The sequence below is a fragment of the Podarcis muralis genome, chromosome 16, assembly GCF_964188315.1.
Source record: "Podarcis muralis chromosome 16, rPodMur119.hap1.1, whole genome shotgun sequence".
Lineage (NCBI taxonomy): Eukaryota > Metazoa > Chordata > Lepidosauria > Squamata > Lacertidae > Podarcis > Podarcis muralis.
The window spans coordinates 11,740,678-11,766,300 of record NC_135670.1 but is presented as its reverse complement, the minus strand read 5'-3'; the positions used below and the strand labels follow the sequence as shown (position 1 = coordinate 11,766,300).

The 25,623-nt window shown below is 47.5% G+C and overlaps 1 protein-coding gene across 2 annotated transcripts in view; it reads left to right on the top strand.

Moving 5' to 3' along the window:
• Positions 1-1,259: 1,259 nt before the first annotated feature.
• Positions 1,260-25,623, top strand: part of RPS6KA4 (ribosomal protein S6 kinase A4) — a 38,602-nt gene continuing 14,238 nt past the window's right edge. Inside the window, exons 1-9 of one of the 2 annotated variants that reach the window (XM_028711239.2) lie at positions 1,260-1,656; positions 6,839-6,910; positions 8,595-8,813; positions 10,073-10,188; positions 14,483-14,590; positions 16,472-16,552; positions 20,721-20,824; positions 21,837-21,987; positions 23,361-23,522. In XM_028711239.2, the coding sequence (XP_028567072.2) occupies positions 1,605-1,656; positions 6,839-6,910; positions 8,595-8,813; positions 10,073-10,188; positions 14,483-14,590; positions 16,472-16,552; positions 20,721-20,824; positions 21,837-21,987; positions 23,361-23,522 (1,065 nt within the window). In that variant the 5' untranslated portion in view covers positions 1,260-1,604. Of the gene's footprint in view, positions 1,657-2,087; positions 2,107-6,838; positions 6,911-8,594; positions 8,814-10,072; positions 10,189-14,482; positions 14,591-16,471; positions 16,553-20,720; positions 20,825-21,836; positions 21,988-23,360; positions 23,523-25,623 lie in introns of those variants that run through there. The other variant, XM_028711240.2, reaches the window with a different exon arrangement.

The following is a 25,623-nucleotide window of genomic DNA, read 5'->3' as shown; positions in this document are numbered from 1 at the left end:
TAACTGCTGGCTTTAATTGCATTTTGATTTTTTAAAATGTTTTGTTTGTAAATTTTATTGTATATTTTACTGTTTTTTGTAAGCCACTTAGAGGTTTTACTTACGGGGGGGGGGGGAGGGAGAACCATGTGTACCACATTAAGCTTCTTGGAGTAAGAGATGGAATATAAGTGCAATAAACAAACAAAAAAATCAAAGATGGAGCAAAAACATTCTACTCAATTGTGACAAAAAAAAAAGTTTTTGTGAGTAAGCTGACCCGCCCAGGCTGATCCCCATCTCCCATCCCAACAATCTACATGGGAGACCTTGGGAAACTAGCAGAGTCCACTTAGCAGAATCCACAGCAGAATCTGGGAGGAATTTATTGATTTGTTTGTTTTATTATGTATTTTGTGTTTCCACTTTTATGCTGTGAACCTCCCTGTGATCTTCGGATGAAGGACGGTATGCACGTTTAATAAATAAAGAATTATATAAATTCCAAAATAATATATAAATAGAGTTATGCCAGTCTCCATGTAGCAGGATGGCTTATTATTGTGCTTCCCATATTCTGGGTCCTGCGCAGAGACACCACACCATCATTTCCATGTGCCATGTATAACCTCCCCATTTATTTAGTTAACTATCACATTTTGATTCTACCGTTCCTCCAACATGGTTCTTTCCCTCCCCATTTCATCCTCACAGCAACCCTGTGAGGAAGGTTAGGCTGAGAGGCAGTGTCTGGCCACCAGGATCATCCAGTGGGCTTCATGGCTGAGCAGGGATTTAAACCCTGGTCTCCCAGGTCCTAGTCCTCCACTCTAACCTCTACACCACATCAACAATTCACTTGCACAATGTTCTATCTATCTATCTATCTATCTATCTATCTATCTATCTATCTATCTATCTATCAATCATCTATCTATCTATATCTCTATCTGGAGGAGTCCTGTGACCCATTGAAACAAATGGACATGCCTAAATATTACATCTAAGTTTTTCTCCGAGTAGACCCACTGAAATGAAGGGTCCTAAGTCAGTCCTGTACAATCATTCTAATGGGTCTGTAGGACGAGCATTGGCTGCAGGTACAGTCCCTAATTTGGATCCATTCATTCCAATGGGTCTACTCAGGGTAAAACTTAGGTGGCGAAGATCCCCGGGAACAATCGCGCTCCTGCAGGGGTGCAAGGCGCTGGACAGCGAGAAAAAAACGCCGCGCGCCTCCCCAAGAAGCAGCGTGTCGCTGGGATTGGCCGAGACGGGCCCCGCAGGAAGTCCGAGCGTGTGTGCGTGCGTGGTGGGAATCCAGGCACGGGGGTGACACGGAACTTCGGGCAGGGGGCGCGTTAAGCAGGAAGGGGGTCCCCTGTCCCTCCCTGGGGCGGGTCCCCTGATTTCCCTGGGCTTTTTCCTCCTCCTCTTGCTTGCTGTCACATTCCTGCCGCTTGAGTCAGGCCTGGAGGCGGCGGAGGCAGCGGCGGCGGCGGCGGCGGGCTGCTTGCTGCACCAGGAAGCGCAGGGCCCGCACCATGTAACCAAAGCGGAGGAAGGAGGAGGAGAAGAGCGCGAGAGGAGGGCAAGGAAGGGAGCAAGGAGAAGCCGGCCTGGCCATGGGGGACGGCGGAGCCGAGGAGGAGATGGTGGAGCTGCCTCTCACTGACGGTAACCAGGCGATCGAGGGGGAGGAGAGCCGGGCATGTGTGTGTGGAGGGAGGGGGCAGCTGGGTGGGTCCCCCTTGGCGCGCGCGCGGGCGGTCCTTGGAGACGTGGAGCCGCTGGCCCGGGCGCCCCGGGATGGGATCTCCGGCGGGGCGCGCGGGGTAGGGGCTGGGGTTGGCTCGTTGAGGGTCCCGCAGATGAGAATCTGCGGAAGGGGGTCAGGAGGACGCCCGACCCTCCAGGCGGCGCCTCCTCCTCCGGGAATGACAAGATGACCCCCAGCAGGGCGCACCGTAGTGGCGGCGGCGGGGTGGGACCTTGGGTTTCGGCTCAGGACCCGGTTGGAGGCGCGTGGAGGAGGAGGAGGAGGAGAAGGCGCTGCTGGAGCGCAGGGAACGCATCGGGGGGCGTATCGGCCTGATCCGAGGAAGGCGCACGTTGAGAGACAAGGAGGTGGGGGGTGTCGGCTGGTTGCACGGCTTCTTATGGGCGCCGATCGCGGTGTGTAAACACGATCGGGGGTGCGCGGCGTTAATATTTGGAGTGAGATCAAACTGGAGCGCGTAAACTGGAATAGGGGTTTTGTCCGCGGTGGGGACAACGGCATGCAGGTCCCGCTTCTCGTCCGTGATAAAGGAGCTTATGGAGATCGCGGGTGACTGCAGATCTCGGTGCATAAACTGGGTCGGTGGAAGGGAGGAGAGCGAGAGTCATCTTGGCGGTGATGCACAGGATTTCGGGGAGGGCGGATAAACGTGACCTGGGCGCAGGAGGAGGAGGAGAGACACCAGTTGCTTTCTGCCCTTGCTAAAACAGCCAGCTTTGCAAAGAGAGCGGATATCCCGGCTCGGCTGTGCCCGGAGACCTTTGCCGAGAGACAGAGGGCGCGATTGGGCAACGCTTAGACCCGCCTGGGGTTGCGGAGAGACGTCGGGAGTCGAGAAAGAGAAAGAAAACCCTTTCCTATCCCACCCGAGGGCCTGGGAGAGTGTTATCTTTCAAAGTGGCGGAGCTCCGCCCCTAATTTATGCACGCCCCGCCTCCCGACCCAGCTGGAGTGGGGGTGGGTGTTGCTGAATCACCAGCCCGCCCCCGCCTGGATTGGCAGGTGGGGGCAAGGGGAGGGAGCCGTAGGGGCGGCTGGAGGCGGTTGGCAGGTGGGTGGTGGGAAGTGGTGTGTGTGTGTGTGTGTGTGTGTGTGTGTTTGTGAGAACAGTGTACTGGCGAAGGCTGCCTGGAGTAAGAAATCTGCTCCTTCTCCTCCTCCCCCCACTGAAAAAAAAGTCGGCTCGCTGCAAGAGAGGGGTTCTTAAAACGATCTGGCCATCTTCAGCATCCGTGCATCCTCCATTTAAAGAGGGGTGGGGAAATAGCGAATAATAAAGGGTAGTTGGTACCAATGATTGCATGCAAACTTGCAGGGAAGCCACCATTTCTGATCCAAACATCTTGACCTTTCACTTCCAGATACAACTTTGTGTTGGTGAGTGCTGTGATGATGAGGCAAAGGTCTTTGCTCTTAAGGCAAGGGTGGGACAGCTCTGAGTCCCGCAGATGTGGTTGGGCCCCAACTTCTATCAACCCCCTCCAGCATGGTCAGTGGTCAGGGATGATAGAAGTTGCAGTCCAACAGCATCTTGGGGGAGGGTTTGGATTTGATATCCCGCTTTATCACTACCCAAAGGAGTCTAAAAGCGGCCAACAATCTCCTTTCCCTTCCTCCCCCACAACAAACACTCTGTGAGGTGAGTGGGGCTGAGAGACTTCAGAGAAGTGTGACTGGCCCAAGGTCACCCAGCAGCTGCATGTGGAGGAGCGGAGAAACGAACCCGGTTCCCCAGATTACAAGTCTACCGCTCTTAACCACTACACCACACTTCCCCAGCACCTCCGTCAGAGGTACTTTCGTTTGTTGATTTGCATAATCCCAGGGCAAAGCACCCACCATTAAAAAATAAAAGAAAGGTTGAGCCTTGGCATAAATAAAACATGGTATCTGATACCACTCTTGGAGTAAGTGTGTGTGTGTGTGTGTGTAAAGCCTTTTTTTCTGTTCATTGTACAGATGAGAAACAGAGACCCTGACAGACTAAAAACCATTTACATCAGTCGTGGGGAACCTTGGCTGTTTACCCCAGATGTGGCTGAACTTCAACTCCCACCATTCCTGGCCATTGGCAATGCTTGCTAGAGCGGATGGGAGTTGTAGTACAATTCTATGATTCTATGGACATTGGGTGGGCCAAGGGTTCCCCACGCCTGATTTACACACACCGCGCACAAGAGGCACATGTTTCTCAATCCTTTTGGCATATGAGAAGCAGAATGTGAGAGTCTGGCAGCAGCATCCTAACTGTACCTTGCATGCCAGGCTGGGACAAATGTCTTAATTTGGGCGAAGGTTAGGAGTTGCTCAATCACACTGTCTGTCGGGCCATGTCACTTCCTTATGCATGACCTGAAATGCACTCCATCCCCTCTCGTTTCTCCTTCAAATGCACTTGAATATCTCAGTCATATACAGGTAACTGCACAAGGCAGCGTAAGCTATAGTTAACTGCTGCCCTCCCTCCTCCTCCATGCACCCCAGTTTAGGGCAAGCCAGGTGGGTTTTAAAGTGGAGTTGTCTATAGCAGCTTTTGCTAATTTGATGCTCTTCAGACTCTGGACTACAACTCCCATCAGTCCCAGCTAGCACAGCTGTAGTCCAAAATATCTGGTGGGCACCTGGTTGGGCAAAGGTGTTGACTCAAATGTGGAACTTCCATGTTGAGAAGTAGTATAGCTTTGAGTACTAGATGCTGAGAACAGAGAGCAGGCCTTGCTTGTGAGGAAGGCGGTATACTTTCATGCCTTGCTGCTGAGTTTCCCAGAAGCCTCTCTTGCAGACAGAATGCCAGATTAGATGGACTTTGGTCTGATCCAGCAAGGCGATTTGTATAGCACCTGATCTTCCCCTGAATATTTTCTCGTAAAAAAAAAGAGAGAGCTTTATATAACAGGAAAACAGGGGACCTGTCTGCTTGCAAACTGTATTTGCTAGAAACTCCTTGATGGCAGATGTACTCTGCGCATGCTCCAAGTGAATGTTACTGTTGTTGTTATTTCAGTTTATAGCCCACCCTTCCTCCCACCAGGGTAACAGAGCTGAGGCTGCTGGCATTAAAAGCAGGTTCTTAAGGAGAACCTATGGGGAGACAACTGTATTTTAAATGCACTCAAGAGACTTGGGTCTCTTATTTAGTGAGATGCTTTTAGCCAATAAATAAAACAAAACTAGCTATTTGTGAGGGGATGAAAATAAGGAGGGTAACAATTAAAGGCAAACACACACACACAAACAAACAAACAAACACACACTGCTTTTTAAAGCATGACATATAAGACTAAGAAAATATTGATACCCATGTATAGGTCACATCCACATGTATTTAAAGCACCAGGATTCCACTGCAACTGTCATGGCTCCCCCCCAAATATTCCTGGGAACTATTTCCCTCAGCACCCTGTTTTAAAGTGAAGATGTGGCCATAAATGTGAAATTAGCAATGAATTGGAAAACACTGTAAGCTATAAGCCACCGGGCGGCAGCCCCAAAGAGGGTGTTTCGTAGCGGCTGTGTTTTTGTGGCAGGCCTTCTTGGGCTAGGTGTTCCTGTGGGCAAGTGCGGGCCCGTTTCCCCCCCCTCTCAGAGTTGGCCAAGTTGTGACTCATAGGCCGGAAATGGGGCCTCCTCCCCTCTGCACCCGAGAACCCCAGGGAAGAGGGTGGGGACGGGTGCCGTGCGAGAGCAAAGGGAGTGTGCCATGAGGAGAAGGAGGGCCAGAAGTGGCTCAGCACCATTGGCACAATGCCCGCCCCCGTGCCCCATAGCCAGAGATTTTGTGGTGGGTCCTGGTGGTTGGGCCTAAGTGTAGACACTCGGGAAAACGGGTGTAGCAAAACGCATCATTCGTAAGATCCGAAGGGCCGTATCCCGCTAAATTCCACTCAAGAGTAGACCTATTGAAAATAGTAGGCTGAAGTTAGCCGGGTCCATTCATTTCAATGTGTCTGCTCCGAGCAGGACTAACGTTGGATACAGCCCAAGGTATTTTTTCAACACACTATAATATATACCCAGGGTAAATGCTTTCTGTCAGTTTTTCTAATTTTCTTTTCTAGAAAGTTGTTAAATACATACATACATACATACATACATACATACATAAATAGTGATCACCTTCATTAAAAAATGGGCCAGCATGTTTAATTTAAAAGTTATTTCATTCCTCTTAAATCACTTCAATACTGTTCGGAAAAAATAAGCACCAGTCTCTTGTAACACTTTGTAAATCTTCTGAATATAAATTGTTTTAGCTTATTTCAGTATTGTAATGGTACATTGCTGTAACCTGCTCTGGGACCTTGTGCTGAAGGCCGGTTAAGATATAGTATCTAATAATATTATATTTATTATTAATACTTGTAATAGCAATAGGCCCCCAGAATGCCAGAAGGCAGAATCAAATTTAACTTCTTTATGAGTAACTGAGAAGATTATGGCTCACACTGCCCACCCCCATGCCTGGCCCTTCTGTCTCCATTAAGTAAACTATGTGGACCCCAATCCAACTGAAGTTTGTGAAGACTAGGGGTGGTGTCGCATAAGTCCATCCATTGAAATGAATGGACCTCAGTCATGTTAGTTAATTTCAGTGGGTCTTTGATTAGGACCAACCCAACCCTGGATCCAGTCCTAAGCTTGCAATCTTTCTGCACTTACCTGGGAGTCAGTCCCATTGAACTCAGCAGGGCTTTCCTTCGAGTAGACATGTACTGTACAGTATAGGTTTATGATGTGGAGCCCACTGAAAGCAAGGAGGTTGGCGATGAACTTGTTCCACTCGTTTCAGTGGGAGTCAAATCGTGACCAGTGTTAGTTGGACTGGGGTCTTAGGCTACAATCCTAATCCCACTTACCTGGGAGTGCACCCCACTGAATTGAATAGGACTTACTTTTGAGTAGACAAGGTTAGGTTTGCACTGTTACTCTTTATCCTTTTCATTTTTAATGGAAAGCTGGAAAGTCAGGAAAGGGGTCTTGAAGGTCTCCCTGATGTTCAGCCTCTCCTTCCACACCCACCCAGCTCTAACTTGTTCTTCCCACCTGAAAAGTGTATGTTTTTGAATTTTCCCTCAACAGCAAACTTGACAGGCCATGAGGAGAAAGTTGGCATGGAGAATTTTGAACTACTCAAGGTCCTGGGCACTGGAGGTGAGTCGAAAGCAGCTGTATAATAGAATCTGTTTTATTGGGGGAGAGGTAATACTGCACACAAATTCATAACAATCAATAAGAAAACCAAAGTTGTAAAGCAGAAGTCGAAAACAAAGCAGTGTTGCAAAAATATATTTTGATGACTGACAGAGAGCTTGAAACGAAAGATGGCATACATTTAGGCCGAGTTTTCTAAAGTGGTCAGAAACTGAAGGTGGAAAAATGAAATTCTTTGGAGTTACTTGCTGATATTCTTCAAGGCAGGGACAGGGAACCTTTTTTAACTCAAGGGCCATATTCCTTTCTGGGCAACCTTCTGAGGGCCATATGTGGGGTGGGTGGGTCAACAGATGTAAATATTATGTTTGTACATTAGGCTAGTTTCTGCACTCATCTGCCCTCTTTACCCTTCATCCTGACTAGCAGAAGGCATTTTGGGGTTCAAGAACACATTCCAGCCATGCAAAAACCCCTGGGGGGAATTGGGGGGAGGTCAGTGAGGGGTGTGACCTGGGGGGTAGTTCTGGAAGGCCATACTTAACCTCTGAGCCTGAGAATTCCCCACCCCTTTTCTAAAGCAATAGCATTGAGTTAAGCATGCTTTCGCCATATGGACCTGCTTCCTTGCTGAGGTCTAACAATGGCTATTCATCATGATACCTAAACAGAGCTCTTATGTTCAAGAGCACTTTACCTCTGAATACCCAATGCTGGGAACATAACAACAGAAAAAGGTTATTTGTTGCTTCAGCTTGCGTTTGGACTTCTTTGGAGCATCTGATGGGCCACTATGGGAAAGAGGATGCAGGAGTAGATGGGGTCTTGGATCTGATCTGGCAGAGCTGTTTCATTCTTATGAAGGGTCTGCGCTGGGTGTCCCCACCATCGGAGACAGGGCCTTCTCAGTGGTGGCACCCAGGCTTATGGAATCCGCCCCCCTAGATAGGTTCATCTGGTACTCAGCTTTCTCTCCATTCAGTGGCAAATTTAAACAGTTCAATTCTGTCAGGCATTTGAGGAAAAAGAAGCTTGAAGCCTTCTAAGGACACTGCTTTGCTCCTCCCTTATTTGATGTTCCTGTCTTATAATTATAATTTTTATTTATTTATTTATTTATTTAAATAATACTGTGCTGTTTCTGTTAGCTGCCTTGAATACTTTTGATAGAAAGGCACAGTGTAAATACTTTAAAGACATTCATCAAATGACACAAATCAAACGCTTTCCACACGCTGCAATTAAAAGAAGCAATGGAACTAAGAATATGGGAAATAGAGGCAGCCACTGGGTAGCAGTGGGGAACCTCCGACCTCCAAGATAAATGGATTGGGACCCAATGCCATCAGGGGTTTCTATACGCTACTCCTAGTGCGATCTGCACCTGAGGAGTGAAACTGGTGTCATGCAGCAGATGGAGGCTGATAAAACTGTTTCAGGCTGGGTGGAGGAAGACCTCCACCCCATCTCGCACCCCACCCCAGCCAGCAGGAGAGACCAGAGATTTAGACTGCAGCAAAGGCTGTGTGTGTGTGTGTGTGTGTGTGTTTTTTTTTTTTAAAAGGCCTGATTGGATTAAAAGGCCTTTCCCCTAATGCCCACAAGATAGCAGGCGTAGGGGTTGAGTAAGGGGGCTGCAGTTCTGAGGATGGCCATCCTAACCCATCTGCCATTTCAACTCCAGCCTATGGAAAGGTGTTCCTGGTTCGCAAGCTCAGCGGTCACGATGCCGGCAAGCTGTATGCTATGAAGGTGCTGCGCAAAGCGGCCATTGTGACCAAGGCCAAAACAACAGAGCACACGCGCACTGAGCGGATGGTTCTGGAACATGTGCGCCAGTCGCCCTTCCTTGTGACGCTCCACTACGCCTTCCAAACAGACTCCAAGCTTCACCTTATCCTAGGTATGAGCATCGTGGGGGTGCAAACCGGGGGGGCGGACAGACATGGAACTGGGAGGAAAGATGAGGGGAGGCAATGATTCTGTTTCAAATAATATTTGTTATGGTCTTACTTATGTATTTATTTTGTGGTTTTGTATGCTCGTTTTCAGTGGGGTGGAATGACCACACAGTGGTTTATACTTATTATTGTTATTACTACTACAGTACTACTACTTCTACTGCTAACTGTGGTGGTTCCCAATTAGCTAAGTACTTCAGACCCACTGTTTTTCAAAAGCCAAGCCGTGGGCGCCCTACTTTTGAAAATGTTGATATCTCTATGGTAGTTTTTGTTATGTGAATGGTGCCACGGACCCCTTGGGTGGGTTGTGTGGACCCCTTGGGGTCCACGGACCACTAATTGGGAACCACTGATTTAATGTATTTATATCCCTCTTTTCTCCTAAACTGGGACTCATAAAAATTAAGCATAGCAATAGGAACAAAACAAGCCCCAAATAAGAATACAATTAAAATCCCAGCAATGAAATAATAACAATCAGCATAAAACACAGAAGGACTAGAGGTTGGAGGGTGGGGAAGTAAAATTAAAATAAACATGGTCTCTGAAAGGTGGGGGGGGGATAAATATTTGTTTTAAGCATCTGTATATCACTTTTCGTATACAACCTCTCTAATGAATTTGACAATTTGTTTAAAAGACAACAATCATATCAATTTCGGGGGGGGGGGAGCTCTTTATTCATAAAGACAAAATAACATCAGTAATAAGGAATACGTTAAAACAGAAGGCGATGGTAATGGAAGAACTTTGGAAAAAAAGTCAGGGAAAGTCTTTAGTCCAGAAACTGAACACCCCCCAAAGCCTGGGTGAATTTAAAATGAAGGCTTCCCTCTGGTACAAAAAAAGATAACAAAGAGGATGTTGCGTGAGAGAGATATCTCCCTGGCAAGTGAGTTCCAAAGGCATAACATACCTCATCTCAGATGGATGTAGAGACCCCTAGAAAGGCCTACGAGGAATAAATAAATAACACTGCAGTTTCATTTGGAAAAAGGCTGTCCTTGAAGTATCCTGGTCCTAAGTCATCTTGAACAGGAATTCCTAACCACTTTTGGTCATGAACCCCTTTGAGAATTTGTCGAAAGCCATGAATCAGGAGGAGGGCATAATATTTTGAAGGTGGGGGGCTGGGGGATTGTTTTCAGGTTGGACCCTGGGAATTAATTAACCTTTTTGCCTCCCTCTTCCCTTCTAGACTACGTGAGCGGTGGGGAGCTGTTCACCCACTTGTACCAACGGGACCACTTCTCCGAAGACGAGGTGCGGTTTTACAGTGGGGAGATCATTTTGGCGCTTGAACACTTGCATAAGGTGAGAAGTGGGAAGGGAGGGAGGTGTGACCAAACCAGGCAGGGTTGTGCTGTTATTATAATTGCATGGATGCTCTGCAAAAAGTAAATAACACATCTGGATTGGGGACGAAGGGCTTTGCCCCACTGCCATCCTCATCCAGATTCCCTCCATTTCAGGAGGGATACTCCTAGTGGCAACAGCTGTGCCTCATGCAAACAGCAGTCGCAGAAGGGCCCCAGGGACTCCACCAGGCTGGAAGCAGTTATCTTATGCAGACAAAGAAGCCATTGTGATTGGTGTTCAGTTATCAGAGGCAGTGTGCATCTGTATACCTGCCACAAATAGGGAGTGTGCTGTTGCCCGCAGTTTCTGTCTGTGACTTTCCCATTGAGGCATGTGGTTGGCCAGTGTGAGATGGGCTGGGACAGGGATGTACACCAGATGCTGCAGGATGGGTGGGCTCTGATCACAGAACAGGATCCATTCCACAGATTATGGGTTATTGGCAAGCATCACCTGCCACAGGGCAAGAGCAGCCTAGCCACCTTAAGCTCCCAGCAGAAAACATGCTAGGCAAATGTCTTTTGACAAAATGGTAAGTTCACCAACTGGAAAGCAAGGAAGAAGTTGTTCAAGAAGGCTAGCAGTTTAACGATTATATGGTTCATTAGTTATTGAATAATACAGCACAGTTTGCTTGAACTTTGCAACTATTTGATTATCTGTACTCTTAATTGTAGTTCTTTTTGCAAATAATGCTTATAAGATGCTGTGATGATTCATAACTTCCTGAGATCTGTAAGATATTTTGTTTGCATTCCGGTAAAGAAAGTTTGATAAAGTAGATGCTTTAATAAACATGAATGTCGATTCAAAAGATAGGCAAATGGTTTACAGCTATTTGTGAGTATATCTTAGCTGAGTACTAAATTATATAATTATATATATAGGACACCCGATCACAGTGATCACAGGTAGGTAGGTAGGAGGAGTTACGCTAGGAGTAAGGTTTAGTCACTGTTTGGAGACATAGGCTCCCAGTACGTTTCCAAGCGCAATTCAAAGTGTTGGTGCCAACCTTTAAAGCCCTAAACAGCCTTGGCTCAGTATACCTGAAGGAGCATCTCCACTCATATCATTCAGCCCGGACACTGAGGTCCAGCTCTGAGGGCCTTCTGGCGGTTCCCTCACTGCAATAAGTGATGTTACAAGGAACCAGGTAGAGGGCCTTCTCGGTAGTGGCACCTGCCCTGTGGAACGCCCTCCCATCAGATGTCAAGGAAATAAACAACTAACTACACGACTTTTAGGAAACATCTGAGGGCAGCCCTGTATCGGGAAATCTTTAATGTCTAACGTTTTACAATTTTTTATGTGCTGTAAGCTGCCCAGAGTAGCTGGGGAAACTCAGCCAGATGGGTGGGGTACAAAAATAATAATGATAATGATGATGATAATGATAATGATGATGATGATGACAATAATAATAATAATAATAATAATAATAATAATAATAATGATGATGTCTGGTGTGGATATGAAAGCGACAGAGGCTGGTCCATCAAGGCAGTGGAGCCACCAACCTCAGTCTGCCCCTCAGCCAGTCCTCATCTGCCTGCTTTCTTACTTATATCCAGCCCCGTGGGTAGCATTGCTTGTCAGCTTCCTTCCTCCTCCTCCTGTTGCCCCAAGTAGAACTCAGCAAGGAGGAGGAGAGGCAAAAAACTGGAATGAGTTGGCTTGCCTGCCATTGACTCTGGCTCCTCCTCCTACTGGGCTCCTTGCCTTCCCAATGGGCACCAGCCACCAGGGTCTTAAAGGCTTCCCACCTGAGACCCTGAAGATCTGTTACCAGTCAGAGTAAAAGCACAGTGAACTGAATGGACAAATAACCTGACCATATAAGGCAGTTTTTCATTTCAGAGAGCATCTTCACTTCTTACTCTTCTCCACCAGCTGAAACTCAAGGCCACAGCTATTTCTCCTCCCCACTTCTTTCCTTTTCTCTCTTAGATCAATAGCTTTGCCTCTCTCCACCTAGCTGCTAATCAAAACTACAGATTGGGAGGGGGGATTTGGAGCCCTGGGCCTACCTTAATTTGGCCCTCAAGAGTTTGGATGGCCACCTGCCACGTATGTTCTAGTCAAGAGTCCTGCATTGCAGGGGGTTGGACTAGATGACCCTCAGGGGTCCCTTCCAACTCTACAGCTCTATGATTCTATGAGATGAAGGAAAGGAGTTGACATAAAGGTAAAGGTAAAGGTAAAGGGACCCCTGACCATTAGGTCCAGTTGTGGCTGACTCTGGGGTTGCGGTGCTCATCTCGCTTTATTGGCTGAGGGAGCCAGCGTACAGCTTCCGGGTCATGTGGCCAGCATGACTAAGCTGCTTCTGGCAAACCAGAGCAGCGCATGGAAACGCCGTTTACCTTCCCGCTGGAGCAGTACCTATTTATCTACTTGCACTTTGATGTCCTTTCGGACTGCTAGGTTGGCAGGAGCAGGGACCGAGCAACAGGAGCTCACCCCGTCACGGGGATTCGAACCGCCGATCTTCTGATCGGCAAGCCCAAGAGGCTGAGTGGTTTAACCCACAGCACCACCCAGGAGTTGACATAGAGAGAAAGAAAAAGGTGCGGCAGGAAAGAGAGGGAGAAAAGGAGCATAGCCCACCCTCTTTTCACTCTGGCCCCGCCCATTAGCTGTATGTGGACCCCTGATAAACTATGTCCTAAGGGCATGCAACTCTTAACAGAGAAAGAGGCTCCTCACCTTAGATTGTAAATTACTTGGGACAGGGATTTGCATTTATTTTGTTTGTGTTACTCTGCAAAGATTCATCAAACATTCTGCACAATGGACCTGACATTGCACTCAAAGGCTTGATCTCATGAAGCTGGAGATTATTTGGCCTGTAAACTGTTGCGACAAGAAGTTTCACTGGATCAAATGGGTTGTCGTCAATACCCTTCCTGCTCAGAGTAGACCCACTGAAAATAATGGCCATGACTAACTGAGTTGGCTACAACCCAATACATTAGTAAATGCATATGAAGCTGTTAGAAATACTAATATTTCGGCAATATATTTCAACTGTTCGTAGTCTATTCTTTTTTAAAAATTTGATTGAATAGGCTTTATTATATGTTTGAGGAAGTGAGTGGATTGGAGTAGATCTGCATGAATCGTAAGGTCAGCTCTGCATGAGCTATTTTGCAGAGAGCTATGTACTTTGATGATGTTCTTTAAAATAATAATGTGATACAGTACAGTATAACAACAATGATAATACCATTATTATTGTCATGTGTGTGGGAGGCCTCAACTCAGGTAGCGTCAATGCTGTGTAAATGGAACAGAACTTTGGGCCTTTCTAATTCAAAGACCTTGAACTTATTATTTAAATATATTCCGAGGCAAACTCATGGAGGATTGTGGGCATGTCTGTCTTGAGAGACAGTGGAGTGCACCTCCGGGGGTGAAGTCTAACTGCTGCGTTTGCAGCACAGAAGTAACCTCTCCAGGGTGCAAACCTCTACAGTGTGTACTGAGGTCCTGGGCTGCCTGGACGACAAGACCCTCCTCTCGGACTCACTGATGTGGTCCGAAGGAGAGCAGAGCAATACGTTTGGCACCAGCTTGGCTGCAGGAGTTGCTGGAAGGCACCATCCAATCGTCTTAGGGACTCCAGATTTCTGTAGGGTTTACTCCTTAGCCTTTTCTTCTCCCAAAGATATCTGCAAGGCAGCGGAGGTTTAGAATAGAGTTTTCCTTCTCCTAGATGGGCTACCTTCCCAGATTGACAGCGCTGGCCCTCGGCCTCTTAAGTGAGATGGGCACACAACCCTAGAGTCTGTCAAGACTGGCCCGTATGGGCAGGGGTACCTTTACCTCTACCTTTTAACATCCCTTCCACCCCTCATGGAGGGTGGCATTTCCTTCAAGAGCTAAGAAGCAGATCATGCCAAACCTTTGCAACAAATATTGTGTGTATGTAAGGAGCTTCATCACTGCTGCTCAGTGAAACACATCTGAGCTCAGTTTTGCTATGTTGCACTTCCACAGTTGGAGGCAGTGTGCATCTGAATATTAGTTGCTGGGAATGAATCACAAGTGGAGAAAGAGTGCTGTTGCACGCAGATCCTGCTTGCATGCTTCTTCGTTAGGGCTGAGCAATTTCTGGTGTTCAACAATGCGATATATCCAGCAATGATCATTGAGATGGAAGGTTGTTAAAGCAGGAAGCCAGCCTAGCCCGGATCTCTGAATTTGCACAATAAGCTTTTCAACACTGACCCTTTCTTGTCCATAGCTCGGCATCATCTACCGCGATGTGAAGCTGGAGAACATCTTACTGGACAGCGAGGGACATGTGGTGCTTACGGACTTCGGGCTGAGCAAGGAATTTGTGACTGAGGATGTGAGTCTTGTTCCCCCTGGCTCTGCATCCTCCTTTCCTCATCCCAAGAGATTTATCAGTGTTAAGGCCTATGAGATAGGTCAAGATCTAGGGAGCCACGGAATTGCGGGTTGACAGTTAAGAGCAGCCTTCACTAACCAGATATTTTGGGCTGCAACTCAGCCCAGCTAGCACAACCATGATGCTTTAGAGCAGGCATGTCCAACCTTGGCCCTCCAGATGTTTTGGGACTACAACTCCCATCATCCCTAGCTAACAGGACCAGTGGTCAGGGATGGTGGGAATTGTAGTCCCAAAACATCTGGAGGGCCAAGTTTGGCCATGCCTGGTTTAGAGGGTTAAAGCCAGCTTTCATTGGAGAACAAGCTGCAATCAACACATGTCATCCTCAAGCTGGAATTATTATTATTTTTGCATTGATGTGGTAGGAAGCTTAGGAATATACTGGGGGGAAGGTTCCCAAGTCAAGGCAAAGTGGGGGGGGGGGACTAAACAAAAACATTTTAATAAAAGTAAATTTACATAGCAGAATATGCACAAATTATTTAACCTGTGTGAGCATCCACTCATACACACACACACACACACACCTCTGAACCTCCAATGTGAGGTTAGAACCATACAGCTGCATATTCACCATACATTTAAAGCACATTGGAGGTTTTCTTGCAATCAAAGCAGTAGATACGGTCTATTTATTAAAGCAAGAAAGCATGGCTTTCCCCAAAGACTCCTGGGAACTGTAGCTTACCCACACACAGAGAGCTGCAGTTCCTAGCAGTTTATGAAACTACAGTTCCCAGAATTCAGGGGGGGGTTGTGTGTTTTCAATGTATGGTGTGTACACCTCCCTGACTTACTGCGGACAGCCTTTCTTTCTTGCCCCTATTCCTGGTGTGTTGTTAGAATTGTGGGAGCAATGAGCTGCTCGTGTTGTCATTCCTCAGTGTCCAGCTCCCTCCCCAGCATCTCAGAAATCAAACCTCTGAGTGAGTGTGTGTGTGCAGAGGGTGGGTTGATGGGAAAGGAGATGGATTCCTTTTGTCTCTGGCTCACATGTAGGTCGGCACATGTGCATGGAGCCTAAAGCACCATGGTGTGCACAGCCTGCCCATTTCACACACTGCAGCTGCCAAGCTATATTTGGAACTGTTGATACCATTCCAGAGGACAGTTGTGTTTTTGAATCTTTATCGGAAAAAAGAAGCATCTGCCTCTTGGCTTTTGGGTCAGTGCTACTGCAGAGTAAATGAAGGCTGCGTACACACCATACGTTTAAAGCGCCTGCCTTTCTCCCAAATAATCCTGGGGACTGTAATTTGTCCTGCACAGAACTACAATCTTCCTTGAAAACTACAGTTCCCATGATTCTTTGGAGGAAGCCATGTGCTTTAAATATCCTTTAAATGTATGGTGTGTGCACAGCTAAAGACATCATACAGCCTAGGAATGAAGAGCCTTCAACAGTGTATATTGGGGTGTGTTTGTAGGTGAAAAGATGGGCTCATAAAGTGATCCTTGAGAGTTGATGCAAGCGCATCCCTATTTTCTTTGGTGCCGCATAATCTCCTGTTCATATAAACTCAGTCCTCTGAGATGGATCACATTGCCAACTGACCAGGAAAACAGAAAACAGCCCTGCTCTTATGGCTTTAACAGCTGTGTGCTTTTCCAACATTGGCAGGTGAAGCTTTCACGGTGGAGAGATCAGCCTTGTCACCTGCTCATAAAAGTTGTGCTAAAAGCACAGCAGCAGTACCTAGCCTTAAAAATTGGGAGACCCAAGAAGGGTAGATTTGGAGTTGGATATGTTCAGTGTTCCCTCTGACTCTCTGTACCTTTCTCTCTCTCTCTCTTGTTGTCCACTGTCCACCACTACAGAAAGAACGGACCTTCTCCTTTTGTGGCACCATTGAATACATGGCCCCAGAGATTGTCCGAAGCAAAAGTGGACACGGCAAGGTGAGTTGTGTGGCGTAGATGAGGGAGGGGTTGGAAGCTGGGGCAATCATTCTGACAGTGCAAATCCGGCAGGCAAAGAAAAGGAAAGCGACTAATTTCCTATCTCAAAAATATGGTTACACCCACCTCACTCATCCACAGGCTGATTAGGAACAGAGATAGGGTGGAATCCAAGAGGTCAAGGGCAGAGCCAGTGTGGAACCCACTGAATTATGGGTTGGGCAAGGCAAATCTGGCAGATTAGGATGGAGCCAGGATAGAACCTAGTTGGGTTCTGGGCAAAGCCTTGCAGACTCTGGCAGGTCAGGGAACAGATCATTATTTGCAAGGAAATCCAGAAATGAATACAAAAGACTTTGCATGAAAATATGTGTGGGCAACCTCTGGTCCTCCGAATGTTGCTGAACTACAGTTCCCATCAGTTCCAGCAAGCATAGCTAATGGCTCAGGGTGATGGGAGTTGTAGCTCAGCAACATCTGGAGGGCCAGAGGTTTCCCCACACCTGCATTAGGAACAGGATGGCCGTTATTTTTCCAAGGGAAATTTAACAAGCTAAGTACATAGAACCAACTGTCCAGAGCTTCATTTGTAAACAGCATGTCAGACAGAAATTGCTGTGGAAGTTGTACCATATAGTAATTAAGCAGTATATGCACACAAGCAAGAGAGAGAGATGGGCAAGTTGCAAAAGGAGTGGGGTTAGTTTAAGAAAGACAGGGTTCTGGTAATGACGGGCTTCATGGCAGAAATTTTAATTATTTGTATGCTGTTTGCAATTTGGAAATTGGAGAGTCTCAACCTAAACAAAAAACAAGATAGCCATATTGGTCTGTAAGGGGGGGGGACCCAAATACCACCAAAGTGTACAGTTTGGTCATGCCTTTATGGAATTAGCTTTAACCCGTTCCATCCTCCCACCCACCCCTGCTCCCAGTTTAGCAATCCTAGTAGTCCCTCCCAGCAAGGCGTGGAAACTGGCATGTTTCATTTCCTCTCCAATTCTTGCAAACCGTGGTTGCTTTCTTGCTTGCTTCTGCTAGCTCCAAGCGAGGCACCAGTGGCTTACAAAGCAAGCAGTTGTGAGTTCAAATCCTCCTTGTTCTTCATTTCGTTCAGTCTTTTGTACTGCAGAGGCCACATAGAATTGGAACACCTACAATGAGCCTTCTTGATGAAAATTGTAGTCCAGGGGCTAGGTCCCTAGCCCCCCCCCCCCCCGTGAGTTTGAAGCCCTATTTAATGTTTCTTTCTGGTCAAGGAAGCCCGCTGAACACCCTTCTAAGCAAAGCCTTCAGCCAGTTCCCAAGAGTGGCTTACCCCAAAAGTAAGAACAAGAAGTTCTGTTTGTGCTTGGCTGCATTTTCGTTTTTGTTTGGAAACTGCAGACACTAGATTCTCGAATGGTATTCTAGGGAGACACTCGTATCCCTTTAAAAGTTGGCTCTGAGCCTTCTTGGCAAAGTAAGCTGACTGTAGAACCAAACAGTTACACGTCCAAATCCCCTCTTTGTTGACTTCATCTCTTAACTTGGAAAATCTAATTTTTCCTGGAGCCCCTGAATTGGGGGGAGAGGGGCTGATGGGAACTGAAGACCCACAACATTGTGTGGGGGGGGGGGAAGGTTCCCCACCTCTGCCCTAGACCACGCAAGACCTACTGTTCAGCGGCTGCTTTAGGCCATTTCTGAAAAGTTCAAGTCCCAACAGGTGACTTTCATTTCTGTTTTTCTTTTTTTGCACCCGAGGCCACCCAGAATGGAAACTTGAAGAATGACTTTCTGATGCACATTTCCCAACAGTTGTTGCCTTCAAGAGCCAGCTGTTGAGAGTTCAAATCCCCTGGACGGCTTAAACTCACTCTTCTTCAGTGAGGAGCTGTTCTGACCTAGCAGACCAGATATTTACCCCTGTGGGCCAACTTCAGCAGGTGAACAGAGCCACCCACCTGCCACACATCTGGCGCTAGGTGACTGGTGGTCTCACCCACCTGTCAAAGTTGACCCATGTGGGGGGAGGGGTCTGCTTTGCCTTCACGTTCCCCACAGGAAACAAACTGACGAAGCAACTCCAAGCAGGATTGAACAGTTCAGTCCTATTCTCTGCAGGGATCTGCTTTGCCAGTGCACTCGCCGTGGGAATACACTCATGAAGCAGCGACCAGCAGGATTGAACCCCACCCATCACCTGACACCAACCGCGGGTGTCAGCTGATTGAGAGGGGGTCATGGTTTCGAGAAAGTGGCCTTGCAAGCCCAACTGAATCTCCCAGCAGGCCAGGATTCGCCCCCAGGCTGGAGAATTCCCACCCCTGTTGTGGAGCCAGCTTGGGGTTGTAGCTTCTAGGACCTTTGTTCAGGATTCAGTTTGTAAGTGCCCTTAGTCCCGCAGGCAAAGCCATTGCCCTATAGAGTCCGTTATTATGGGTCTACTTGTAAGCTTGGGCGCATCTGTCTTTTTGTTCAAAAAGGCTGCTTGAAACTTGAGCCTCAAGAATGACTTCTGCAGGTCTTTGCTAATCCGCTGGAATAGCCCAGTGAGGAAGAGAGGTGGGCTGGGGAGCCAACAGGTGGGAGTTCAAGGCCCAACAGGTTGTCTTAATTTTAATTTTAATCTAATTTCTTTTTTGACTGCTTGGGATTTGGAGCGTCTGCAGATCTGTACACACACACACACACACACACACATTTGTGTGTGTTTATTTGAATGTGGCGGAAATTGTTTGCCATTAAAGATTTGATAAAATAACAGTTGACAAATAAGCAGGTCATGTAAGTGATTTATATGCTTTGTCCATATATAACTATTTTATGTTTTTTTATTTATTGTGCTGATTTTATATTGTAAGTTTAAAAAACAACAACACACTAGGGGTGTGGGTAGGGGAAGACAGAGGCTTGTTGGACAGCATTTGATTCCTATGTCTAAGGATTGGACTCCAGCAGGTTTACAGAGCAAAAGTACCATGCAAGGGATTTAAAAACTTGCAGCTGCTGGCTTTGCAGCTGAAGTCCTTATCCAGCATAGGCGCCCTCAGCTGCTGGAAACGCCTCCTCCATTCCAGAGGCCCCAATTCGAGACAAGCATGCCTTGACAAAAGGCAGCACAGAAATAAAGTCAAGAATGGGGGTATCTGACTCTAAGAATCCTACCAATGGACAGCCACTTATCTCTCCCAAGCTGCTGTGCCCACCTTACTCTGAGCAAACTGTTCAGAAAGATCATTTTAGAGGCAAGAAGGAATTAAACAAAGAATTAAAGGGCATAAAGTATTTGAACTTGTTAGCTGTGGGCAGTGCAGTCAGCTGCTGTAATCCGCTAGGGTATCCACCTCATAGGAAAAGCCAAAAATCACCTGTATGGACAGTAGTGCCCTCTCCAAATGCCCATTTATCTCTATGGATTTACAATGCAAACTTATATTGTATTTATGCCACTTTAATGCAGAGCAAGGATGGAGAACCTGCAGCCTAGCAGATGTCATTGGACTACAACTCCCATCAGCCTTCACTGTGCTGGCAGGGGTTGATGGGAGGAGGGGTCCAACACCTCCAACAGATTTCCCCCATTCCTGATATAGAGCATTGTTTTACTGGCTTGACCCTTGTGGCTTAATTGACAAATATAGGGGTTGGGTATTGGGATTGTTTCTTAGGGTACATCCACCCTGTACCTTTGAAGCAAACTTGTACCGCTTTCACAGTCATGGCTTCCTCCAAAGAATCCCAGGAACTGTGTCTTGTCACAGAGCTACAACTCCCAGCACCATTCACAATACAGTGGTACCTCAGGTTACATACGCTTCAGGTTACAGACTCCGCTAACCCAGAAATAGTGCTTCAGGTTAAGAACTTTGCTTCAGGATGAGAACAGAAATCGTGCTCTGGCGGCACAGCAGCAGCAGTAGGCCCCATTAGCTAAAGTGGTGCTTCAGGTTAAGAACAGTTTCAGGTTAAGAATGGAACTCCGGAACGAATTAAGTACTTAACCCGAGGTACCACTGTACAGTTTCCAGGGATAGCGATGCATGGTGTAGACGTGACCTTAGAGGTAAAAGGACAATGAAACCTTGACATGTTCAATAGGAAGGGAAGGGGGGGAAAGGATATGTGTTGTTGCCACTGCCACCCCGTGTTGTTACCCCATATGTTTTTTGCCCCTTTCTTGTAGTCTGTGGACTGGTGGAGTTTGGGCATCCTGATGTTTGAGCTGCTAACAGGTGCCTCACCCTTCACGCTGGAGGGGGAAAAGAACTCGCAGGCCGAGGTGTCCAGGTGAGGCGGGCGTGGGATTTGGGGCTGGTTAAGGAAAACAGGGTCTTGGTGGGCAGGATGGACTGACTATACTGGAGAAACAAGGGCTGCTGGGTAACATGCAAATGATTGATGTGAGCTGCCAGCGGTGCTGGGTAACAGAGGGGAGTTTACTTGGGCTGATGGATAATGGATTAGCGTCAGAAGTGTGAGTTGATAGATATTGTGGGAGAGCAGACACAGGCAGAAGCTGATGGGTAGCAGGAAAAGATTTAGTGGGAAACGCCAAAGTTGATAGGGCAAAAGGAGGGGGTTGACATGAGTAGCAGGGCCTGGACTGTGATAGGATGGGGCTTACCAAGAGTGGCAGGAGCTGATTGGTGGGTCAGGGGCTAAAACAGAGGTCACCAATATGGCACCCTCCATCAACTCCATCATCCCTGACCAATGGCTACGTTACCTGGGGTTGATGGGAGCTGGAGTTCAGTAGCATCTGGGCGGCACCTCATTGGCTAGCCCTAGCTAAAGAGAACAAGACATAAAAAACTTAATAACAGTCCTGCTGGATCGTGTTGTGGGGACGACTCTTTTTGAGTGTTACTATAGTATGTATTTCTTTTTTATATTGTGAACTTCCCTGTGATCCTCGGACAAAGGACGGTATAGAAATTTAACTGAGGATGGTGATATTCTGATCAAAATTACATCTAGCCCAGCCTCCTGCTTCCCCAGTGGCCAGCCAGATATGGCTGGGAAGCCCACAAGCTGGACAGGAAGGCAATTGCCCAATCTCATTGTTTGTCCTGTGATTACCTCTCGCTTTCACTGTCATCCCGGCTCTGAACCTGAAGGGAGCCTCTGGCCATCATGGCTGATAGGCATGGGTAGCCTTATCCTCCATGAATTTATTTGTAAGAGAAAGGTGAAGTAAGACAGTGTGTGTGTGTGTGTGTGTGTGTGTGTGTGTGTGTGTGTGTCTTGATGGATTTAGGGCAAGACTTTCCCCGATGATGAATCTGTTCTTGGTTTCTAGGCGGATCCTGAAATGCAACCCTCCGTTCCCGTCTCTCATTGGCCCCGTGGCTCGCGACCTGCTCCAAAAGCTGTTGTGCAAGGAGCCCAAGAAGCGCCTGGGCTCAGGCCCCACTGGAGCGCAGGAGATCAAAGAGCATCCCTTTTTCAAGGTGAGGTTCTACACCTGAGTTGCAAAGTGCACCATCTGAGCAGCCTTATCACCATCCCCCAGCTCCTGCTGTCCCCCACATCCGTGTCACTTATAATATTTGGAGGAGCATAAGCATTGCTTAAATATATAACATGTAAAGGTAAAGGGACCCCTGACCACTAGGTCCAGTCGTGGCCGACTCTGGGGTTGCGGCGCTCATCTTGCTCTATAGGCCGAGGGAGCCGGTGTTTGTCTGCAGATAGCTTCCGGGTCATGTGACCAGCATGACTAAGCCACTTCTGGCAAACCAGAGCAGCGCACGGAAACACCGTTTACCTTCCCGCCGGAGTGGTACCTATTTATCTACTTGCACTTTGACATGCTTTCGAACTGCTAGGTTGGCAGGAGCTGGGACCGAGCAACAGGAGCTCACCCCATCGCGGGGATTTGAACCGCCGACCTTCTGATCGGCAAGCCCTAGGCTCTGTGGTTTAACCCACAGCGCCACCCGTATACAGGCCATTAAAAAGCCCCAAACAACCCCCCTGCCATAGCCACTAGTTCCACCACCTTCAGAAAGGAGAGGGCCTTCCCTGTGGCAGCTCCCAGGCTGTAGAATTCAGAGGTGCATCTGATACTTTCATTATACAGTTTCCACAGTATGCTGAAGGTGCACCTCTTTTCCATGGCCTTCCACAACTGATATATTTATTTTATATCCCTGTGACATTAGTTTGCTTTAAACTTCCTTTAATATTCCATTTTAAATTGCTGTAAACTGTGCTGGCACCTTATGGAGAAGAGTGGATAGGAAATCGAATAAATCATCAACATAGCCCATCAAAAGCCTGGCAAAATAAGTATGTTTCTACCTGGTGTCAAAAAACGTCAGCAAAGGTGCCAGGTGGGCCTCACAATGTGGAACTGAGACTGAGAAGGCCTTAGACTTGGATCAGTGTTTCCCAAACTTCTTGCTGGACTACAATTCCCATCATCCCTGACCACTGGTCCTGCCAGTAAGGGATGATGGGAGTTGTAGTCCAGTTTAGGAAACCCTGACTTAGATGGGCCACTACCTGGCCCTTCCACTCATTGCTCTTATAAATCTCTGATACAAGCTGGTTTTCAAATGCTTTTAGCTGTCACTGCATTGTACAAGGAACCAGTTGGCTTGTAGGAAAGCCGTTTAATATTTCTCTGTTAAGAGCCCAGTAAAGGTAAAGTCCTAGATTCTGTGGTTTAACCCACAGCGCCACCCGTGTTCCACAAGAGCCCAGAGCCCTGCTTAAAAAAAACAACAACTGAAACTCCCAGGATTCCATGGGGGAAAGTTACGGCAGCCTGTGTCCACAATGTTCGCCATCTCCTTCACCTGGCATCCTCTTCCCACAGGGTCTGGACTGGACAGAGCTAGCGGCGCGCACAGTGAAGCCCCCCTTCAAACCCCTCATCCGCAGTGAGCTAGACGTGCGAAACTTTGCCGAGGAATTCACCAGCTTGGAGCCCATCTACTCCCCCGCTGGGACTCCTCCCAGCCTCGAACGTTTCTTCCAGGTGAGTGCCAAAGGGGGGGGGGATCTCAACCTGTAGTGTGACTTGCAGTTGTCGCCATGCTGGGTAAAAATTCCTGGCGCCTGTTTCCAAAAGGCTATTGAAAAGGTGGAAAAGGTGCAGGTGAGAGAAGATGACAGAATTGCAGGCGGGGGGTGGTGGTTTTCCCTGTGAGGGAAATCATAGAGCATTTAACAAGCTTTTGGGGGGAGTGGGAGGGGGGGAGAGGACTGAGGGGAGATATACTCTGGAGAGAATGATCAGAGAGAAGTCCCTGAAAAGTGAAGATAGGAATGTGTCAGATTATATGCACTAATACAGTGGTACCTCGGGTTAAGTACTTGATTCGTTCTGGAAGTCCGTTCTTAACCTGAAACTGTTCCTAACCTGAAGCACCACTTTAGCTAATGGGGCCTCCCGCTTCCGCCGCGCCGTTGGAGCACAATTTCTGTTCTCATCCTGAAGCAAAGTCCTTAACCCTAGGTAATATTTCTGGGTTAGCGGAGTCTGTAACCTGAAGCGTATGTAACCCGAGATACCACTGTATATTGGATTCTTTCTGCCTAACCTCCCTGGCTTTAAAGCAGGGCAGGAGAACCCGTGGCCCCTCCAGATGTTAGATTAAAGCTCAGATCATCCCTTACATTAGGGACACGGGTGGCGCTGTGGGTAAAACCTCAGTGCCTAGGACTTGCCGATCGTATGGTCGGCGGGGTGAGCTCCCGTCTTTCGGTCCCAGCTCCTGCCCACCTAGTAGTTCGAAAGCACCCCTAAGTGCAAGTAGATAAATAGGTACCGCTTTATAGCGGGAAGGTAAACGGCGTTTCCGTGTGCTGCGCTGGTGCTGGCTCGCCAGAGCAGCTTCGTCACTGGCCACGTGACCCGGAAATGTCTGCGGACAGCGCTGGCTCCCGGCCTCTTAAGTGAGATGAGCGCACAACCCTAGAGTCGGACACGACTGGCCTGTACGGGCAGGGGTACCTTTACCTTTACTTTTACATCCCTTACATTGGCTGGAGCATCTACTTCACAAGGTGATGGCAACCTATCCTCCCCCATCTCCTCTCTCCCTCAGGGTAGACATGAAGCTGGTGCAGCCCCAGGATGGCTACAAGTGTCAGATAATTGCTATAGCTCAGCATCACTGGCCATTCAAGGTGCTGTTCAGGATAGCAACTCTGTTCCAAGTTTGCAGGCCAGGGCAAACTTTGTACTAGGAACATAGGAGATCATTGGTCCATCTAACTCAGTACTGTCTACTCTGGCTGGCAGCAGCTCTCCGGGATTTCAGATGGGGGCATTCTCAGCCCTACTTGGAAATGCTGAGGATTGAACCTGCGACCTACTTCTTGCAAAAGCAGAAGCTCTGCCATTGAGCTCTGGCCATTCTCTCAGGAAGAGACAAGACATTGTATTTTTGAATTACAGGATTATATTAAGTAGGAACCTTTCTGGGGTTTCGGACAGGCCTTCCTGGCTTGTGGTTCCTGCCCCCACCACTTTACAAAGACAAATAAATTAGAAACCTTTTTATTTTAAAGGTTTTTTTTATGGCAAAAGTGTCATTTCTTCCTGTGTGAGAAAGAGGGGTGTCTGTTCTAAGGCAAGGCCTGCAGTGATATAGGCATGCAAAATCTGGCAACGAAAGTATGCTCATTTGCTTTTAGAATTCCTCCCCCCTTACCCAAATATATGCAGGTATAATTGATCAATTGCCCAGCTAACAACTGATTCCGGTGTTACCAAAGCCCTACATTAAAATCATTTTTTAAAATGTTTATGTCGTTTGAGGCCTGTTGCAGATGAGAATCGTTCCCCATCTCAAATGCAGCTCTTTTTCCTAATCTGATAATTTTCAGGAAGTATCTTGCACACACTTCCTCATTATGTGGAGCACATCGTTAGAATGAAAGTGCTTTTCTGTTTTTCCCCCCTTTGTTGGTTTTTTTTTTTTTTTTTTAACAACCCTCCAGGTTTCTCCCGGCTGCTCGTTTTTTCAGCTGCAGTCTTGAGCTTCCTCATTTTCCTTCTCTAATTTGCAGTCGCCTAGAACCAAATGTGCAAATATTCTGCGGGAACATAGGAAGCTGCCATCTGCTGAGTC